Source organism: Acanthopagrus latus, chromosome 14 (genome assembly GCF_904848185.1).
Source record: "Acanthopagrus latus isolate v.2019 chromosome 14, fAcaLat1.1, whole genome shotgun sequence".
In the NCBI taxonomy this organism is placed as follows: domain Eukaryota; kingdom Metazoa; phylum Chordata; class Actinopteri; order Spariformes; family Sparidae; genus Acanthopagrus; species Acanthopagrus latus.
The window spans coordinates 20,680,665-20,697,999 of record NC_051052.1 but is presented as its reverse complement, the minus strand read 5'-3'; the positions used below and the strand labels follow the sequence as shown (position 1 = coordinate 20,697,999).

Here is a 17,335-nt window from a genome sequence, read left to right as displayed (position 1 = left end):
GAAAGGACGAATCACAGAGACGAACAAGACGAGACAAACGATGGAGACGAGCCGCCACAGGAGCCTGAAGGGAAAGAGTGAGTATCTTTCACCTGGACTTTACGAGGAGGATCAAACATGGCTGATATATCTGCAGAGTGCTGATGGTCACTGTTGGTTTCTCCAGGACGAGAGCAGCCAGGAGCTGAAAGTGTGGGCAGAGGAACAGGCTGCTGAGGACCAGCTGGACGATGGTTTCCTGAACTGAATCCTGATTTCCTGTCATCAAGTTTTGTGGACTGACATGTTGTCTGGTTGGTGCTCGGCCCAGGACAGGAAGGCTCTGCAGCAGGTGATCCATCCATCCACAGAGCATCAGTGACAGAGGACAGGTGAGGTGTCTGCTCAGAGCTCAAACAATACTGAGAAGACTAACAGAACCAGAAGGAACTGCTGACGTAGCTTTTCAGGGTTTTTCACTTTAAAGCCTGAAATAAGGTGTGTGGTTACCACAGGCTGAAGGTTTCTACATGTTCTGCTCTACCACATAAAACACATCAGTAAATGTCCCACAGTTTAATTATAAAGCGCTCACGTGTCTTAAAAACACACCATCACCTGGAGTAAACTTGTGGATTTCTCTGGTTTGAACATTGTTGTGATGTAAGAACACAACTCAGCAAAGACAGAACAAAGGTCGAGTCGTTTTTAGACATTTTAATGCAGAAATGTTACATATTACAAATTTAAATCAAGTTGAACTCATTAATGATCCCATTTAATTTGATAGAAAATGCAGTCAGAGAGAAATCCTTCATCATGGTTCAGTTAAACCTCAGTGAGGCGACACAATGGAAACGGTGACATCTGCTGGCAGAAAGCAGCTCCAGAACATGAACGCTGGTGATAAGAACGGCTTCAACACTGAGCTCAGAGGGAAAAAGCTCCACAGGTCGACTTCATGTGTGTGTTGATCACGTGATGTGTAAACCAGCAGGGTCGCACCTTAAACTGGAGCTCACTGATGCTGCAGGAAATACGAAGATCAAACTGGTGTCACGTCTAAAACGTTCCCCTCAAGTTCAACATCAGGCTGCACAAGTGACACACAGATACTGAGCTGTAACTTAATGTAGGAAAATAGTTGATTACAAATATATTTAAAGTATAAACATGTTCTAGTTCTAAATGTGTGTTTGGACTGGATGGATTTGTTTGTGTTGTAGTTAAATCCAGGGGGCAGTAGGGAGGGCAGTTAGTGGCCCCAACACATGGAGCTGGATGGTGGACTGGGTGACAGTGGAGCTGATCTCAGAGCAGTTCAGACTGCAGCACTGACAGTCAGCTCCACTTGTTGTGATTGGTCCGTCAGTCACTGCTGGATGAAGCTCTCCTCTCCACTCCACCTCCCAGTAACACGGCCCAGTCACAGCCTCTCCACCCACCAGCTGATGGTGCTGCTTCAACCTGTCTGGATCATCAGGACACAGCTGATCCTCTCAACACCTCCACCTTTCATCACTACCAGCTGTTGAGAGAATGAGAGAGAGCAGAAGTGATCCATGAGTGTTTCCAGAGACTCCCTCCATCAGCTGTCAGTCAGTGATATAAAGACCAGCAGGACTTCAGTCCTGTTCAGACCACAAGTGGAGCGGCTGTGTAGCGTAGCCAGCTTCCTTTCAGCTTCATGTTAACGTGTTGGAGTGAAGCTCACAGGTTTACTCTGCAGGTTTCACTCAAGTACACAGTGAAATAAACTGCAGAGAGTCCCTGAACGCATCATCGCTGCAGAGACACTTTAATGATGATTGACAGCTGTTAAAAACCAGAGTCTCAGTCACACCTGAATATTTTATCTGCTTTGAAACATTACAAACATGTAAATATGGAGTCTGTTGTAAAACATGTGGAGCAAACAAAAGACAGATGGACAGATGAATATATGATGTTAAAGCTCCTACATGTTCATACACAGACTGACAGTCAAGCATCAGCTGTGGTTACTGGACTTCAGCACAGCTTCTGCTCTGTACAAACACCACATGGTTACTAAATGTAATGATGCTTCTCTGAAACCTGAGCAGTGATTTGTAGGCTTCAGTCAGACTGATCTGTACGGTGGCCCTGAAGGTCAAAACACATCAACACCTCAGATTACAGAACAGGTGGGACAGTGTTCTTGTTTGTAATTGGACAGAACCCGAGTCCCTGTGGACAGTTTGATGTTGTTGTGAAATGTTGTGTTTTGACCTTCAGGGCCACCGTAGACCTGAGAGCTGTGACACAGATCAGCTGATCAGTTCTTTAGTGTTTTAGAGAGATCACATGTGATGAATGAGGACGACTGTCTCTACACATCCTGTGATGCTGTCAGCTGTAATCCAGCTTTACTTCCTGTAGACACGAACACAACAACAACAGTCGTCTTCACATCAACTCAACACCAGATCACAACAAGCTTCTGGCTCGTCTGATTGGCTGACTGTTCTCTCTCTGTCTTTCTGTCCAATCATGAAGCCAGTCACCGTTCTCCTCTCACAGCTTCACTTGATACTGACTGTGTTCAGAACAATACTGCTGAAGCCAGCGTGGACTGACTCCAACCCTCTACTGACCTCAGAGTCTCCAGTCTACATTGTGGACTGTCCTTCAGATCAGACAGCAGCTTCACTCCTGAATCCTGCAGGTCGTTGTAGGTCAGGTCCAGCTCTCTCAGATGGGAGGGGTTGGACTTCAGAGCTGAGGCCAGAGAATCACAGCTGATCTTTGACAAACTGCACCACCTCAATCTGAATAAAGAACACATGATGAAGATAAAAATCAATTTTTAATCCAATCAGATGTGTTCAGGTTTAAATGTGCAGCTCAACATCACTGTGTCCTAATTAAGGTGCTCTGATTGTTATCAGACGATATTGGTTCTGAATAGTTTGATGGGTGGTCTGTAAAAGGGCCAATCAGAAGAGCCGATCAGATAAACACAGGAGACAGTTTGTCTTTAATACATGCAGCATGGAGAGAAGAGCCACAGTGTTCTCTGCAGTCTTCCACATTGTCTTGACTTGTATACAGCAGAACAGTGGTTACATATTTTATGACAGGTGTTACTCATGCCTTCCCCAAGGCAGTGACCCTCTGATGTTTGACTGGACAATAAGTGTCATCCTAGCTGCCTTCTGTTATCATCCTCATATGAACTCCTCACCTGTTCTATCCCTGACACCTCCCCACACCTCAGGTGAAGGGGAATCTCCCCTCCTCTCACATCCTGACATCTTCTCTACCATACATTGATATTTGAATCCAGAACTGTTTAATTCCCACCAGTTAGAACAGTGTGTAACTAAAGTGGGCTGTAAAGACGGACTAGTGAGTAGATGAGTCTCCGTATTCACTGTGAGGAACGTTTAATGTCCCCGACAACCTCCGTAATCTCATTCAGACACTTGTTAGCAACCGCAACCTGTTTTTAACACATAAAGTGCTTCAGAATTAAACTGTGGGACATTTAATGATGATTTTATATTGGAGAACAAAACATGTAAATATGTTCAGCCTGTGGTAACCACACACCTGATTACACACACTTTACTGAAAACACATTCAACACACTCACAGACTTTGAGACGAGGGACCAGGATGTGCTAACATGCTAATATGCTAACATGCTAACAGATTTCTGCTTTTGGGACTACAGACTACACCTCTCTATAGGGAGGGGAAGCCCCGCCCTTTCAGGTCGACCTCATGTGACCTGATTTCAGTCTAGAAAGATTCTGTTTGTAGTAAATAAAGTAAAATCTCATGTAGTTTTGTGTTAAACTGCTCAGTGAATGACTTCGTCACTTAACGACTTTTGGCTGTGTCCTCTGTATAATCACATATTTTCACAGTCTTATATTTTATTAGTTTTATGACAAACTGAGACTTTCTTTCTTCAACACACTTCAGACAGTGAAGTGAACTTGATTATTTTAAATCGAACCTGAGTTCACAGGATCTTTGGTTTCCAAAAAATATTAATTAATTTACATTTTCTACAGTTTCTTTTAGAAATACAAGTCTTTAGTGACTACACACTAAATTAAATCAAAAAACATGAAAATATGAACAAAAGGACGTTTACAAATGTATGTTTGAACACAAATTAGCTTGAGTTATTAATTAAACATTTAAGATGTCCAACAGTAACAGAGAGTCAGTGAACTCACCTCAGAGTCTCCAGTTGACAGTTTGGGCTCTGCAGAAAATCACACAGCAGCTTCACTCCTGAATCCTGCAGCTTGTTGTAGCTCAGGTCCAGCTCTCTCAGAGGGGAGAGGTTGGACAGAGAATCACAGCTGATCTTTGACAAACTGCAGCCACTCAATCTGAATAAAGAACAAATGATGAAGATAAAAATTAGAATCCAGAACTGTTTAATTCCCGCCAGTTAGAATACTGTGTAACTAAAATGGCCTGTAAAGACGGACTAGTGAGTAGGTGAGTCTTCGTGTTCGCTTTGAGGACGTTTAATGTCCCCGACAACCTCTGTAGTCTCATTCAGACACTTGTTAGCAACCACTACCTGTTTTTAACACATGAAGAGCTTCAGAATTAAACTGTGGGACATTTAATGATGATTTTATGTTGGACAACAAAACATGTAAATATGTTCAGTCTGTGGTAACCACACACCTTATTACACACATTTCACTGAAAACACATTCAACACACTCAGACTTTGAGACGAGGGAACAGGATGTGCTAACATGCTAACATGCTAACAGATTTCTGGTTTTGGGACTACAGACTACACTTCTCTATAGGGAGGGGAAGTCCCGCCCCTTCAGGTCGACCTCATGGGACCGGATTTCAGTCTAGAAACTATCTGTTTGTAGTAAATAAAGTAAAAGTGTAGTTTTGTGTTAAACTGCTCAGTGAACGACTTCATCACTTAACGACTGTTGGCTGTGTCGTCTTTATAATCACATATTTTCACAGTCTTATATTTTATTAATTTTATGACAAACTGAGACTTTCTTTCTTCAACACACTTCAGACAGTGAAGTGAACTTGATGATTTTAAATCAAACATGAGTTCACAGGATCTTTGGTTTCCAAAAAATATTAATTAATTTACATTTTCTACAGTTTCTTTTAGAAACACAAGTCTTTAGTGACTACACACTAAATTAAATAAAAAAACATGAAAATATGAACAAAAGGACGTTTACAAATGTATGTTTGAACAGAAATTAGCTTCAGCTATTAATTAAACATTTAAGATGTCCAGCAGTAACAGAGAGTCAGTGAACTCACCTCAGAGTCTCCAGTCGACAGTTTGGACTCTGCAGAAAATCACAAAGCAGCTTCACTGTTGAATCCTTCAGGTTGTTGTTGTTACTCAGGTCCAGCTCTCTGAGATGGGAGGGGTTGGACTTCAGAGCTGAGGCCAGAGAATCACAGCTGATCTCTGACAAACTGCAGCTCTCCAATCTGAATAAAGAACAAATCATGAAGATAAAAATCAGTTTATAATCCAATCAGATGTGTTCAGGTTTAAATGTGCAGCTCAACATCACTGTGTCCTAATTAAGGTGCTCTGATTGTTATCAGACGATATTGGTTCTGAATAGTTTGATGGGTGGTTTGTAAAAGGGCCCATCAGAAGAGCCGATCAGATAAACACAGGAGACAGTTTGTCTTTAATACATGCAGCATGGAGAGAAGAGCCACAGTGTTCTCTGCAGTCTTCCACATTGTCTTGACTTGTATACAGCAGAACAGTGGTTACATACTTTATGACAGGTGTTACTCATGCCTTCCCCAAGGCAGTGACCCTCTGATGTTTGACTGGACAATAAGTGTCATCCTAGCTGCCTTCTGTTATCATCCTCATATGAACTCCTCACCTGTTCTATCCCTGACACCTCCCCACACCTCAGGTGAAGGGGAATCTCCCCTCCTCTCACATCCTGACATCTTCTCTACCATACATTGATATTTGAATCCAGAACTGTTTAATTCCCACCAGTTAGAACAGTGTGTAACTAAAGTGGGCTGTAAAGACAGACTAGTGAGTAGATGAGTCTCCGTATTCACTGTGAGGACGTTTAATGTCCCCGACAACCTCTGTAGTCTCATTCAGACACTTGTTAGCAACCGCTAACTGTTTTTAACACATGAAGAGCTTCAGAATTAAACTGTGGGACATTTAATGATGATTTTATGTTGGAGAACAAAACATGTAAATATGTTCAGCCTGTGGTAACCACACACCTGATTACACACATTTAACTGAAAACACATTCAACACACTCACAGACTTTGAGACGAGGGAACAGGATGTGCTAACATGCTAACATGCTAACAGATTTCTGGGTTTAGGACTACAGACTACACCTCTCTATAGGGAGGGGAAGTCCCGCCCCTTCAGGTGGACCTCATGGGACCTGATTTCAGTCTAGAAAGTGTCTGTTTGTAGTAAATAAAGTAAAATCTCATGTAGTTTTGTGTTAAACTGCTCAGTGAACGACTTCATCACTTAACGACTGTTGGCTGTGTCTCTTTATAATCACATATTTTCACAGTCTCATATTTTATTAGTTTTATGACAAACTGAGACTTTCTTTCTTCAACACACTTCAGACAGTGAAGTGAACTTGATGATTTTAAATCAAACATGAGTTCACAGGATTTTTGGTTTCCAAAAATTATTAATTAATTTACATTGTCTACAGTTTCTTTTAGAAACACAAGTCTTTAGTGACTGCACACTAAATTAAATCAAAAAACATGAAAATATGAACAAAGGCACGTTTACAAATTCATGTTTGAACATAAATTAGCTTCAGTTATTAATTAAACATTTACGATGTCCAACAGTAACAAAGAGTCAGTGAACTCACCTCAGAGTCTCCAGTCGACAGTTTGGACTCTGCAGAAAATCACACAGCAGCTTCACTCCTGAATCCTGCAGCTTGTTGTCACTCAGGTCCAGCTCGCTCAGATGGGAGGGGTTGGACTTCAGAGCTGAGGCCAGAGAATCACAGCTGATCTTTGACAAACTGCATCTCTCCAATCTGAATAAATAACAAATGATGAAGATAAAAATCAGTTTATAATCCAGTCAGATGTGTTCAGGTTTAAATGTGCAGCTCAACATCACTGTGTCCTAATTAAGGTGCTCTGATTGTTATCAGACGATATTGGTTCTGAATAGTTTGATGGGTGGTTTGTAAAAGGGCCCATCAGAAGAGCCGATCAGATAAACACAGGAGACAGTTTGTCTTTAATACATGCAGCATGGAGAGAAGAGCCACAGTGTTCTCTGCAGTCTTCCACATTGTCTTGACTTGTATACAGCAGAACAGTGGTTACATACTTTATGACAGGTGTTACTCATGCCTTCCCCAAGGCAGTGACCCTCTGATGTTTGACTGGACAGTAAGTGTCATCCTAGCTGCCTTCTGTTATCATCCTCATATGAACTCCTCACCTGTTCTATCCCTGACACCTCCCCACACCTCAGGTGAAGGGGAATCTCCCCTCCTCTCACATCCTGACATCTTCTCTACCATACATTGATATTTGAATCCAGAACTGTTTAATTCCCACCAGTTAGAACAGTGTGTAACTTAAGTGGCCTGTAAAGACGGACTAGTGAGTAGATGAGTCTCCGTGTTCGCTGTGAGGACGTGTAATGTCCCCGACAACCTCTGTAGTCTCATTCAGACACTTGTTAGCAACCGCTAACTGTTTTTAACACATGAAGAGCTTCAGAATTAAACTGTGGGACATTTAATGATGATTTTATGTTGGAGAACAAAACATGTAAATATGTTCAGCCTGTGGTAACCACACACCTGATTACACACATTTAACTGAAAACACATTCAACACACTCACAGACTTTGAGACGAGGGAACAGGATGTGCTAACATGCTAACATGCTAACAGATTTCTGGGTTTAGGACTACAGACTACACCTCTCTATAGGGAGGGGAAGTCCCGCCCCTTCAGGTGGACCTCATGGGACCTGATTTCAGTCTAGAAAGTGTCTGTTTGTAGTAAATAAAGTAAAATCTCATGTAGTTTTGTGTTAAACTGCTCAGTGAACGACTTCGTCACTTAACGACTGTTGGCTGTGTCATCTTTATAATCACATATTTTCACAGTCTTATATTTAATTAGTTTTATGACAAACTGAGACTTTCTTTCTTCAACACACTTCAGACAGTGAAGTGAACTTGATGATTTTAAATCGAACATGAGTTCACAGGATCTTTGTGTTCCAAAAAATATTAATTAATTTACAGTTACTACAGTTTCTTTTAGAAACACAACTCTTTAGTGACTACACACTAAATTAAATAAAAAAACATGAAAATATGAACAAAAGGACGTTTACAAATTTATGTTTCAACATAAATTAGCTTGAATTGTTAATTGAACATTTAAGATGTCCAACAGTAACAGAGAGTCAGTGAACTCACCTCAGAGTCTCCAGTCGACAGTTTGGACTCTGCAGAAAATCACAAAGCAGCTTCACTGTTGAATCCTGCAGGTTGTAGTTGTTACTCAGGTCCAGATGTCTCAGATGGGAGGGGTTGGACTTCAGAGCTGAGGCCAGAGAATCACAGCTGATCTCTGACAAATTGCAGCCAAAAAATCTGAATAAAGAATAAATGAAGTGAGTTTAGAAGACAATGTTCCTGCTTGGAATCATTCAGTGCTTAAACTTCTGTTCAGAGCTGAGAGCTCTGTTCAGAAGAAGTTCAGAAAATGAAGCTCCAAACACATGAACCAACAGGCTGCAGGTCCAAAACTGTCAGATACATAAAGTGAAACAGAGCTCTCTTTAATATTAATGACAACGTGCTGCTGCTTCAATAAAGACGTCGTGACTCCACCTCTTAAACTCTGCAGCTCCAACAGAGGCTCCATCTATACAAACTCATGTTATGCAGCCAAACAGAAACTGACTGAAGATTTGATTCTACTGTTTCAGATCAAAATCATCCAGAGTTTAAATATTTCAGTCAGTATAAACGTCACATGTCATCATAAAGTTTCTGAACAAACATGATTGTTATCGTCTGACAGAAGAAAACACTGGTTTCTGTTTTTATTCACAGAAGCACGAAGGAATCAAATGATTAAGAGGTTCAGAGAGAATCAACCAGTGATGAATGTTTAATGTTATATTAGATCTGTTTTAAATATGAAGCTGAACAAGATACTCAGAGTCAATCAGCATCAAATCTATGAGGTCAGATCCCCTTCAGACCCGATGACATGAACACTAAGATTCACAAAGTTTGAATAATGTTGTGAAAGTGTGAACAAAGGTTTAAAATACATATTAAAATGTGATTTAAACGTGAAAACAACATGTGTGAAATAATGGTGTCACATTTATAACTGACATCAGCAGTTTAATATCTTCATGTTCTAAAGTTTGTCTTCAGAGTTTCAGACAGTCAACACGTGCAGTGTGTTCGATCAGAGAGGACATTAAATTACATCATGTGTCTTTTGTCCAGTGTGACTTTAACATCATCAAAGCTCCTTTTTCAAAGATTCAACACTTTGTATTGACAGATTTAAATGTGAGTGGGGCCACACCTTTCTGATGCCACATCAGGACGGTCTGTGTCCAACAGTGTCTGTCACTTTAAAACCAACAATCCAACATTAACACACACCTCACTGTGTGTGTGGTCACCTGAGTGCAGGTGAGAAAGGAGGCGGGTTTTGAACTTCTCTCTCAGCTCTTTGTTCTTTTGTTCCACAACTATTTCTGTCACTGTTCATATGAACAGCTGAGTGAAACACTATGAACGTCTTCAGCAGAGACTGTCTGAACATGTGACACGTCTTCTCCATATTCAAACCATTGTTGTGTCTCCAGCAGCTCTTCACTCCACCTTTGGCTGTTTGGAACAGCTGTGAACACATGTGTTCAGCAGATGTGTTCAGACAACACGTCGTACCACTGAGCTTCTTTCTACAAATATCTGAGCCAACAGCTCTTAAAGAAAACCAGCTGAGTGGATTTGCAAACAGAAGTGAATCCAACATCCTGCTTCTGTTTGCTGCAGGCACAGTGAGCATAAGAGCCAGGTGAACTCTGAACCTGCCTCTGGTGCACAACTGACCACAGTTACTCTAAAGAATTATTTCACAGTTCCAGCAGCGATCCATCTCATTCCTCCTGGCTGAGGAAATGACCTGAAGGAAACTGCAGAGGAATTATGAGATTGTTCCTGAGGAATTGTGGGAATTGTTGTTGGATGTACGGACTCTAAGCAGCCTGCGACGTCATTTTAATCACACGACAGACTTCAACCAGCAAACAGAAAAGTTCTACACCATCGATTCACCTTCAACACAAAGAGCAGGTCCGTCTCACACACATAGAAAGCTGTAATCAAAGCACAGATCTTCATCACCACTGTCATCTCCATCAACACACAGCTGACTGACTGAGAGCTTCATCCTCCATCATCTTCATCACTGATCTGACTGAGCTGTGTGTGTGTGTGTGTGTGTGTGTGTGTGTGTGTGTGTGTGTGAGTGAACTGCAGGAAACTTTAAACTTCTGTTCTAGATTTAAATTTAATAAACAGAGAAAAAACACATGAACTGACTTCAGATTCTCCAGTCGACAGTTTGGACTCTCCAGTCCAGAACACAGCAGCTTCACTCCTGAATCATTCAGGTAGTTGTGACTCAGGTCCAGATGTGTCAGATGTGAGGGGTTGGACTTCAGAGCTGAGGCGACGACTTCACACTGAGTCTCTGAGAGTTGACAGCCAGCCAGTCTGTGAATACAGATAATAAAACATTTACATGAGATAAGATCTGACTCTTTACTATGAAAACAGACTCTTTACATTTTGCATCACAAAGAACATGAACACTAACCACCCTCTTCTGTTTACTGCGTCTACAGATATGAAGAATACATTCATACAAACTTCTTGTGACTTGTTTGACTTTAGCCATGACTTGACTTGCTTGATTTTGATCACAGTAACTTGAGACTTGCTTATGACTTGCACATATGTGACTTACTCCCACCTCTGCTGCTCAGTCACCGATCACAAGGTTGGTAGTTTGAAACTTGAGCTCCTCGGCTCCACATGAGCCTCCAGACTTTGACCTGCCTGAGGAGATCAGCTGGGCTGAATCAGTGGCCCATTTTAAATCCCCCTCAAAACACACCTGTATAAAACGGCTTTTAACGGCTGATTCTGATGATTTCATCTTTGTTTTATTTTGGTTTGACATATTTGTGTTTGTCTGTTTTCTTCATTCTGCTGTCTTTATATTAATATTTGTAATTGTCCCTGTAATACTTTTCTTGTGACTCTTTCATTGTTGTGCTGTTTTATTTGTGTCCAACAAACTGATGTGAGTGCTTTTAAAGTGTCATATAAATAAACAGACATACATGTTGAAGTGTCCTTGAGGGAAATAATGAAGCAGAAATGACAGTTTAGGACAAAAGTGTTGAAATAAGTGAGACGTAAACGTGTCAGATGTTAGTTTACAGGCTGCTGTGATTTATATTGGTTCAGCTTCATGTTCACATGATGATCAGTGAACTGTGAAGTCACTGCAGGTTGGAACTGCACTCGTATGTATTTACCTCACTTATGTGTTTGTGTGTATTTTCTCAATCTTTGATGCATTTTATTCTGTCGCTCCATCTGCTTTTCATCTCCTGTTTCATTCATTTAATGCCTCCCACTGCACAAACACAAGAATTACAACTAAACATTGTGTTTTTATCATTTTCTGGGTAATAATTGAGTTGAATGTTTTGGAAACAAGACGACTTCATGTCATTTCTACTCTGAGCTTGTTGATGATCATTTATTCAATCAGCAGGTTTAATACTTGTTCTGGTAAACGTGTTTAGTGTTGAGCTTTTATATTATTCATGCGTGTAAAGTGTTGATCTTTAATACTGAAGGCTTCAGCTTTACCTCACTTCATCATGTTTAACACATCTGGACTTACACAGCCTTTCTACAGTTCCTCACAGCTGGAATCAGTCTCAGTCGTCCCTGGTCTGATGTTCTGTATTTCATCAGGTTCAACTCATCCAGAACCTCCTCTGACATCTGCAGCATGTAGGCCAGAGCTGAGCAGTGGATCTCAGAGAGTTCCTTCTCTGATCTGTTCTCTGACTTCAGGAACTCTTGGATCTCCTGATGGACTGAGTGGTCGTTAATCTCCATCAGACAGTGGAAGATGTTGATGCTTCTGTCAGGAGAGATCTCATAACTGTTCATCTTCTTCAGGTTGTTGATGGCTCTCTGGATGAGTTCTGGCCTGTTGTCTGTCCGACCCAGCAGGCCTGCTAAGAGTCTCTGGTTGGACTCCAGAGAGAGGCCATGAAGGAAGCGGACAAACAGGTCCAGGTGGCCATTTTTACTCTTGAGGGATTTCATCATGGCGCTCCTCAAGAAGTCATCCAGGGATGGGTCACTGTTATAACCCCAATCTCTCAGGAAGTCCTCCACCACCTCTGTGTTCCTGTTGGTGTGACAGTAGAACATGTAGACTGCAGCCAGAAACTCCTGAACGCTCAGATGAACAAAGCAGTAGACTGTTTTCTGGAAGATCACACTCTCTCTTCTGAAGATCTCTGTACAAACTCCTGAGTACACCGAGGCCTCTGTGACATTAAGACCACAGCGCTCCAGGTCTTCTTGGTAGAACATGATGTTTCCTGTCTCCAGATGTTCAAACGCCAGCCTCCCCAGCTTCAGAAGAACTTCCCTGTCAGCCTCCGTCAGCTCCTGTGGACTCGTCTCACGTCCCTCATCGTACTTCTGCTTCTTCCTCTTTGTCTGAACCAGCAGGAAGTGTGAGTACATGTCAGTCAGGGTCTTGGGCAGCTCTCCTCTCTGCTCTGTAGTCAACATGTGGCCCAGAACTGTAGCAGTGATCCAGCAGAAGACTGGGATCAGACACATGATGTGGAGGCTCCTGGAGGTCTTGATGTGTGAGATGATTCTGCTGGACAGATCTTCATCACTGCACCTCCTCCTGAAGTACTCCTCCTTCTGGACGTCAGTGAAGCCTCGTACTTCTGTTACCCTGTCGACACATGAAGGAGGGATCCGATTGGCCGCTGCAGGTCGGGAAGTGATCCAGACGAGAGCCGAGGGAAGCAGCTTCCCCTGGATGAGGTTTGTCAGCAGCACGCTGACTGATGACTCCTGTGTGACATCAGACACGACCTCATGGTTGTTGAAATCCAGTGAAAGTCTGCTTTCATCCAGGCCGTCAAAGATGAAGAGAAGTTTACAGACAGCGAGCTTCTCTGCTGTCACCTTCTGTAATGTTGGATGGAAAACATGGAGCAGCCTGAGAAGACTGTACTGCTCATCTCTGATCAGGTTCAGCTCCCTGAACGACAGCAGAACCAGCAGACTGACATCTTGGTTTTCGGAGCCCTCTGCCCAGTCCAGAGTGAACTTCTGCACCGAGAAGGTTTTTCCAACTCCAGCGACGCCGTCGGTCAGAACCACTCTGATGCGTCTCTGTTGGTCAGGTGAGGCTTTAAAGATGTCGCAGCACCTGATTGGAGTTTCACTGAAGGTCTTCTTCTTGGAAGCTGTCTCAAGCTGCCTCACCTCATGTTGGGTATTAACCTCTTCACTCTGTCCCTCTGTGATGTAGAGCTCAGTGTAGATCCTGCTGAGGAGGGTTCCACTTCCTGTTCCATCACTTCCTGTTCCATCACTTCCTGTTCCATCACTTCCTTCAGTCACATGTTCACATCTCCTCCTCAGACTGATCTTATGTTCATCTAAAACCTCCTGCAGACCAACATTCACTGAAAAGAGAAAAATGTTGGAGAGAATTTGACAATCTGGGATTATTTTCATGATCAATAACAATCCATCAGTATCAGAATATATAAAGTTTGAGTCTCTTCGGGTCTTTTCAAATCACACAACATGAGCATTTCTCCATAATGTGTCTTTAACATGTTGAGATGTTCAGTGTGACTTGGTTCAGTTTGTCTCTGACTGTCTGTCCACAGTCCAGCTGTTGTTCTGGGTCTTACCTCCACACTGGGGACAGGAGGAGTCTCCTGGTGAAGCAGACTGGTCCCAGTATGAGGTGATGCAGCGTCTGCAGAACCAGTGTCCACAGCTGGTAGAGACCAGATCCTTCAGGACGTCCTGACAGCAAATACAGCAGGTGGGCTGCTTCTTCACAGAGACGTGAGTCCTCTTCCTCTTTCTGTGAACACATTTCATTAGAACTACAATGATTTGATGACTGTTGTTAAAAACATCCAGATTTGGTCGACACTGTTGAGAAGCTCAGACGCTCACAGAGAAAAGTCAAAGTGTGGCTACTTTTCATCTTGAATTCAGCATTTAGTGTGTCATGAAAATGATGTGTGAAGATTATCTCTCAAAACAAAACGTGTCAGTATCAGAAACTCGTGTTTGTTTTCTGCAATAATCTAAAATCCAAGTCAGAAATCTGACAGGCTGTTTGTGGAGGGAGCCAGAGCGATGCTAACTTCAGGGTTAGCCTACAAACATACGTCATGGTTCCACCATCTATTTCATCCTGCTGAGATTTGTTAGTGTCCTCCAGGATCTGACTGAGTTCAGACATGTTAGTGTTCAGGAGGCTTTCAAAGACTTTCTGTTAGTGTTTCTTCAGTCCTGGAGCCTGATGTTACTCTACAGCAACACATTACCAGCAAACACTGAATGAGTCGTCTCAGTGCTCTTACTTTGTGTCTGATGGTCCAGGTTCAGTACTGAAGTTTATAGGTTCAAGTCTGGACCGGTCACTCTTCATAGATGGACAGATGGATCCTGCAGGTTCTGCTTGGTCCATCTCTTCTTCCACACAAACACTCATCTTCAGGTCTGAGAGGTGAAACATGAACTGTGAGCTCAGAACACAAGAATCAGTAAAACAGAGAGGACCGGATCTTCAGGAACGAGTCCAATAGGATTTTAACCATTTTTGACAGAATCTGTTTGGATTCCTATAAATCTCTAAAAATCTCTGAGGGATCCTTTAAGAAAAGTGTTTGGTTCTGTCAGGATTGCTTCTGTTGAGCTGCAAATCTGTTTTTATTCTACTGGTTCTGATAAAATCCTGCACATCTCTAGAACTCCTGTAGGAATTCTATGAGAAGAGGTTGGGTCTGGTTCTGGAGGCAGCATGATAGCAACCGTCTTGCAGTTGTCAATGTAAACCCTTAAAAATGACTCACAACAAACATTTATCTAACGTTTGAAGAATCCTGCAGAGAAGAATAAAACGTCTCCGGAGGAAACAAACACTGAAGACTCAGAGATTCAGCTGGAATCTGAGCATCTGATGAAACATGTTGATGGAGGTTGTGACTTTAACCTTTGTGATGCAGACGTCATGAACGCAATCAAGGGGATGGAAAAACGAGTCTCACGTAAACTAGACGGCATATTTTGATTAATTAAAGAAGTTACAGAGTGAAGGAAGCAGAGGAACATATGTCAGGGCAGAAGACGACATCGTTCAACTTCAGGCTCGTACAAACACTTTGGAAACTCAAGTGAAGCTGCTGACAGAGAAAGACGACGACATAGAGAACTGAAGTCGGAGGAATAATCTGAGGATAGTGGGTTATCTCATCATCACGAGTCTGAACTACAGACAGAACCAGCAGCTGGAGTGAAGCTGAAGTTTATTATAAAGACCGACTCGTTTGACTCAGATGTGTCTGCAGACATTCACAAGAAACAGATCAAGAGTGACAGCGGCTACATGATGAGGGGATCATCAAACAGAGAATCATCTTTCCTTCACAGCTTCTTCTCACACAGGGAGAAATCCAAACTGTCTGACAGCAGGAGGGACTGAATAAAGAGGAAAGGTGGAGCCACAGGTGGAAAACCTGGCTCACCTTCGTCAAAGACAGTCCAGGTATCAGGATCGACTGTTTTCTCATAATGAAGCTCAAGTGTCAGGATTTACAAAACGTAACACGAGGCGACAGATCAGCCTTTTTCTGTTCTTTGTTAGCTTGAGCAGCAGTCGTCATCATGCCGAACCTGCTGCCTGTCACAGCTTTGTAGATTAATTATTGTTCAAGGATCTGTTAATGATTACATGAATGTTTATGGTCCTAATGATGAGAATCAGATTTCTACAATACTTTCTTAGTGTTAATCTGTAACTTTATAGCAGGTGATATAAAACTCCAATCACACTTTGGACCCAGTGAAAGACGTTCAACAGGCTCTGACGATACACAGGCCACATCAAGAAAACTGATCCAACACTTGATGAAAGATTTAAATCTGCTGGATATTTGGAGACATCTTAATCCTGACATGTTGGAAGGATGTGAAGTGTATGAGAGATAAAATCCTGAATATCAACATGCCGTCAAAGAATCAAAGTGTTGACTTTATTCTAACATGTGTTTCCTCTACAGTCCACAGAGACTAAACTGACTCACACTCTCACAGTAACATCACAAACACCTTGTTTTAACACTCACCTGCCTCACACTTTACTGTTCCTCCTCCGTCTTCTTCTGTCTGTTCTGCTCTCAAAATGGAGTCTGACGGACTGAACACTTTCACTTTCACTTTTCTTCCTGTTCGTCAGTCTGGATCACATGATCACTGCTGCTCCTCGGGGTTCTGAGTTCGGAGCTTTGTGGGTCTAAAGTACCGAACCGTGAGTGAGTTGAGGGGTGGAGATACTAACAGCGGCATTAAAGGCTCCACATGAGACTGACTGACCTCTAGTATTCGGATCTGTGTGCAGATCTACAGCTACATCTCAGTGACAACACGATGCCATCAACTTTACACAAACACTTAGAATCATGTGGAACATTTGCCGAATTAACAAGTAGGTCCAAACAGTTAAGAATATGTTGTATACAGCATTTCACACAGTTCAGACAGTTTCTCCTGATGAGGTGACACTAGAAAACGAGCGTTTCTTAAGGGAGTCTGGTGAGAATTTTTGTTTCAGCTTCATATTAAAATGTTCCATTCCAAGTTTTTGCTTTGCTTTTCATGATATAAAGTTTTTCAGGCTAACAGTGTTAACTAAACAATCTTGAGCCCAGTAAGCTACGACAACCAGTTCAGCACCGTAGAGTTCTGGACAGAAAAGGTCAGTAACAGCGATCCAGTTGTTAGTGTTCTGCCAAATACACAAAACCTCCTCACATACACAAGAAACGTCCACAAAACTTCCAGAACTACACAAAATCTCCCCCCCCTACCCAAACACACAAATAACTTCCACAAATACACTCAAAACCTCCCAAAGCCAAACAATGGAGACGAGCTGCCACAGGAGCCCAAAGGGAAAG

General features: G+C 42.2%; 1 protein-coding gene across 3 annotated transcripts; it reads right to left on the bottom strand.

Moving 5' to 3' along the window:
- Nucleotides 1-681: 681 nt before the first annotated feature.
- Nucleotides 682-16,589, bottom strand: LOC119032476 (NACHT, LRR and PYD domains-containing protein 14-like). Of its 3 annotated transcripts, XM_037121713.1 has the most exons (11): nucleotides 16,505-16,589; nucleotides 14,741-14,879; nucleotides 14,054-14,232; nucleotides 11,992-13,819; nucleotides 10,614-10,787; nucleotides 8,457-8,633; nucleotides 6,870-7,043; nucleotides 5,281-5,457; nucleotides 4,191-4,349; nucleotides 2,595-2,768; nucleotides 682-1,507 (listed from the first exon to the last, which is right to left on the bottom strand). In XM_037121713.1, the coding sequence occupies exons 2-11, from the start codon at nucleotides 14,869-14,871 to the stop codon at nucleotides 1,501-1,503; spliced, it is 3,180 nt and encodes a 1,059-aa protein (XP_036977608.1). In that variant the 5' UTR covers nucleotides 14,872-14,879; nucleotides 16,505-16,589; the 3' UTR covers nucleotides 682-1,500. The 3 variants fall into 3 exon arrangements, with proteins under 3 accessions (XP_036977608.1, XP_036977607.1, XP_036977606.1); XM_037121712.1 differs by lacking the exons at nucleotides 4,191-4,349; nucleotides 5,281-5,457 and having other exon boundaries at nucleotides 11,992-13,714; nucleotides 13,745-13,819; XM_037121711.1 differs by lacking the exons at nucleotides 4,191-4,349; nucleotides 5,281-5,457.
- Between the last annotated feature and the right edge of the window lie 746 nt (nucleotides 16,590-17,335).

Excerpts from the sequence above, each read along its gene's own strand:
- LOC119032476 (XM_037121713.1), bottom strand. The coding sequence starts at position 14,871 with ATGAGTGTTTGTGTGGAAGAAGAGATGGACCAAGCAGAACCTGCAGGA. Across the intron at positions 13,820-14,053 it reads CTCCTGTCCCCAGTGTGGAG|TGAATGTTGGTCTGCAGGAG; the intron begins GTAAGACCCAGA and ends TTCTCTTTTCAG. Across the intron at positions 7,044-8,456 it reads TGTCGACTGGAGACTCTGAG|ATTGGAGAGATGCAGTTTGT; the intron begins GTGAGTTCACTG and ends TTATTTATTCAG.